General features: G+C 36.6%; 2 protein-coding genes across 2 annotated transcripts in view; one reads left to right on the forward strand and one right to left on the reverse strand.

Moving 5' to 3' along the window:
* The window catches only part of LOC104709877 (lipoyl synthase, chloroplastic), a 3,145-nt gene extending 966 nt beyond the window's left edge, over positions 1-2,179 (forward strand). Inside the window, exons 2-8 of the mRNA XM_010426423.2 lie at positions 5-163; positions 291-454; positions 724-814; positions 1,006-1,163; positions 1,408-1,579; positions 1,692-1,802; positions 1,912-2,179. Coding sequence (XP_010424725.1) covers positions 5-163; positions 291-454; positions 724-814; positions 1,006-1,163; positions 1,408-1,579; positions 1,692-1,802; positions 1,912-1,989 — 933 coding nt within the window. The 3' untranslated portion in view covers positions 1,990-2,179. The remainder of the gene's footprint in view (positions 1-4; positions 164-290; positions 455-723; positions 815-1,005; positions 1,164-1,407; positions 1,580-1,691; positions 1,803-1,911) is intronic.
* The window catches only part of LOC104709878 (KRR1 small subunit processome component-like), a 1,747-nt gene continuing 623 nt past the window's right edge, over positions 2,782-3,905 (reverse strand). The window contains 7 exon segments of the mRNA XM_019228830.1: positions 2,782-2,841; positions 2,983-3,087; positions 3,183-3,221; positions 3,347-3,403; positions 3,572-3,583; positions 3,585-3,641; positions 3,743-3,853. Coding sequence (XP_019084375.1) covers positions 2,782-2,841; positions 2,983-3,087; positions 3,183-3,221; positions 3,347-3,403; positions 3,572-3,583; positions 3,585-3,641; positions 3,743-3,853 — 441 coding nt within the window.

Genomic DNA, 3,905 nt, shown 5'->3' on the forward strand with positions numbered 1-3,905 from the left:
GAAGATGGGTCCATTCACGGGTAGAGATCCGAATGTGAAGAAACCTTCTTGGTTGAGACAAAAGGCTCCACAAGGCGAGAGGTTTCAGGAGGTGAAAGATTCTCTTTCTCGTCTCAATCTCAACACTGTTTGTGAGGAAGCACAGTGCCCTAACATCGGCGAGGTTTGCATTTTCTTTATCTCCACCATTGTTGATATGTATCGGTTTTTATGAATTGTGGGTATGAGAAATTGTAAGTTTGGTTTTGTTTCTTTAAAGGTTCTTAATTTTGGTTTATGATGATGTGTAGTGTTGGAATGGAGGTGGTGATGGTGTAGCAACTGCAACCATTATGGTTCTTGGTGATACTTGTACTCGTGGTTGTAGATTTTGTGCTGTTAAAACCAGTAGAAATCCTCCTCCTCCTGACCCAATGGAACCAGAGAACACTGCCAAGGCCATAGCCAGTTGGGGGTATGTGACTTTTATTTGATTCCTAGTCTGAGTAATCTGCTTATATCTTCCTTTAGCTTTTGTAATGGTTGGGTTCAGAACTGTTAATAAGATAGAAGAAAAAAAGCAATGTTGCATCAGACTGCTTGTCGTTTTGTAGTTGGATCTCCAAGTTAGAGTAAATGAAGAGGGGATGAAATTAGAAAAAATGGTCTTAATGCAATCTCAGCAGTCAATTATGCATCGTTTATAATATATGATATGCTCTCTTGGGTTTTCCTTTGTTGCAGTGTAGACTACATAGTTATCACCAGTGTAGACCGTGACGATATACGTGATGGTGGAAGTGGACATTTTGCGCAGACTGTCAAAGCTATGAAGGTAACTTTTTATGCAATATGTTATTGAAATCATAAGTAATGAAAGAATTAACTATGCTCATAGTTGTCAGTTCAAGTTTACAGGATAAGAGCTCTGTCCCTTGATCCCGTATTCGTAAGAATACTTCTTTGTGCATAACACGAATTTGGTTTCAGAATGTGAAAATGAATATGTATATCTCATCTTTGTAGAGACATAAGCCGGATATAATGATAGAATGCTTAACTTCTGATTTCCGTGGGGACTTGGAGGCTGTCGATACTCTTGTGCACTCGGGATTGGATGTTTTTGCTCACAATGTTGAGACTGTGAAAAGGCTTCAGCGACTCGTAAGAGATCCTAGGGCTGGGTGAGTTTTGTTTTCTTGTTCTTCATCTTTCTATTTGTTTCTGAATTTGGTTATGGCATAGATAGGGTGAGCATTGAATTGATCCTCTGTTATGGGTAATCAACTTTGTCACTAATTATACATAGTCAATTATCTCCTCAGTCGGTTAAAGCGAGACATAGATAGTTTTATGCATTTCCAGTTGTAGTCAATCTCTTTTTTTTTGTATTTTTTTAAAAATGTGGATCACATGTGGCGAATGCAGATATGAGCAGAGCATGTCGGTTTTGAGACATGCAAAGATCAGCAAACCTGGAATGATCACAAAGACATCTATAATGCTTGGTCTGGGAGAAACAGACGAAGAGTTGAAGGAAGCAATGGCTGATTTAAGAGCAATAGATGTTGACATTCTAACTCTTGGCCAGTATTTACAGGTAAAATTATCAGTTCAACATATATCAGACTATCATTCGCATGTTTCCAACACAGAAAGATCTCAGTTTCCAAAGAACATCAAATTGACCATTCTTTTGATATACAATGCAGCCAACTCCATTGCATCTGACTGTGAAAGAGTATGTCACACCTGAGAAGTTTGATTTCTGGAAAACATACGGAGAATCAATAGGATTCCGCTATGTTGCAAGTGGTCCACTGGTAAAGCCACGAACTAGCTCTTACCATCTCTTTCTATCAAAAATATCTGAGAACATTGAAGAACCAGGAATGTGCTTATATTAATTTGGTTATATATACTTCTTTGCAGGTAAGATCTTCATATAGAGCAGGAGAGCTATATGTGAAGACAATGGTCAAAGAAAGCTACTCTAAATCCTTGTCATAATAGCAACAATGGAGATCATAAATGCCACAAGTGAAACCTGGGACTCAACACAAAGCCTGTTACTCCTATCTCTCTTTTTTGTCTTTCAATTGACTTCATTCATTTTGGTAATTTATCCGAATACCATTGTGGATATATATAAATATTAATATATAGTTTTTGTGTTTTATAAAAATGGTGCCAATAATAATATCTGGAAATTGTCTCAAAGATATTTACTGTGTTGGATTCTTTATCTGAAGCCACAAGTACCTCTCATCCCTTACATTGTCTTTAAGTCTAACACGCGTCACCTTAACTATCCAAAACTAATCCGAAAGCAAATAATTAGCAAAAGTTAGGTTACGGTAGTTTTTCAGAAAAATGGTAAATTTCTACATTAACTCAAACAGCCTTAGTCAACCGTTAAATGTTTTGATCAATTTGATCAACCGACAACTCCTTCGATTCATGCATTGTTTCTTCTATACTTATCTTTTGCAGTTATCTTCAATCCTCGTTCACCATTTTCGTCAATCACACACTGAAATAAAGAGAAAGAGAGACACGAACATACTAAAATGGAATTTAGTGAAAAACCCTAATTTAAAATTGGGAAGAAATTCTCAAAATTCTCTACATCAAAAAAGTTAATATTATATTGGTGAGAGACTGGACCAATGCAAATGCTCTTATTAATCACCTAAATTAAATTAAGCATCTTATATAAATAGATGAGGCGCTAAATCGATTAATCTTTTTTGGTTTACGCTCTGTCACCGGCGATTTTTTTCTTTTTCCCCGCGCAGATGACTAGTGGTTACGCTCTGCAAGAGCTGGATCCTTCAGCAGTTCCTTTTTGATCAAGAGTGCCTGCATAACCAAGTTTAGAAGTATATGAATCCATTTGACATGGTCTAATGAAAAAGCTTCTACACCAACTTCTCGTGAGAGTGGTATAAGTGAAGCACATAGAACCAAACAAAAGAAAAGTGAGAGATTTTCCATACAAACCTTTATATGGTATACAGGACGCATTTTATTCTGTATGCAGTCTTCCACAATCTTTCTGATTTGTTTGAGACCTTTCCATGGACCCATTGCGGCTACAGTACTTCCCTGTTAAATCCACGGAGCAAGTAAATATGAAAAAATCTAAAGAAGGAAAAATGTACAACTGTAGTAAGACATTTGCAAAAGAAACACATGATTACCTGAACTAGAATGTAACAGCTGGTTAATATTTCCAGCGCCTGCAAGAACCCAAAATTATTAAGCCTCAACAACAGTTTCGCACAACCTCTTAAGCATTACACGACTAGTATCACTAAACATCTCTCTGTTAAATATAGGACTTTGAACCAGACAGTTGACAAACCTTCAAGGTAGAGGAATTAGGACCCACAAGTCGCTGCCTTCTTCTAACAAATCTTTCCTGCAAAGATAAAGTCTATATTAGGACCCGTTGACTATGCATGCTATATACATGTTGACATTACATTTAACCAACATCGATAAGGATCAAAAATGCAAACACAGGGGTGAGTGTTATAATTGAACTTAGGCCATCGTAAGAATCGCCGAGACTAAGACTGAATTGTACCTTATTCCGAACCCAAGTTACCAATCTTGATGATATCACATTGCACCTCATCGTCTAGAATCTTAATTGCCTGTAATAATGCCAAGTGAAAAGAAGATTCATAACCACAAATATCATAAAGTAACAGACTTCGCATAAATTTGTTCGAACCTAAAACGTAATATATAATACCCGAGGAGCAGGGACACTTCTGGAAAGAAGCTTAATCAAATCCCTAGCTTTGAGAACAATGTACGGATCTCTTGTCTCCCTCGTCGTTGCAATAGTCATAGAACCTTTAACCTACAAATTATAACAACATAATTTTCAGAAAAAAAAAAAAAAAAAAAAAAAA

This window comes from Camelina sativa, chromosome 8, assembly GCF_000633955.1.
Source record: "Camelina sativa cultivar DH55 chromosome 8, Cs, whole genome shotgun sequence".
Lineage (NCBI taxonomy): Eukaryota > Viridiplantae > Streptophyta > Magnoliopsida > Brassicales > Brassicaceae > Camelina > Camelina sativa.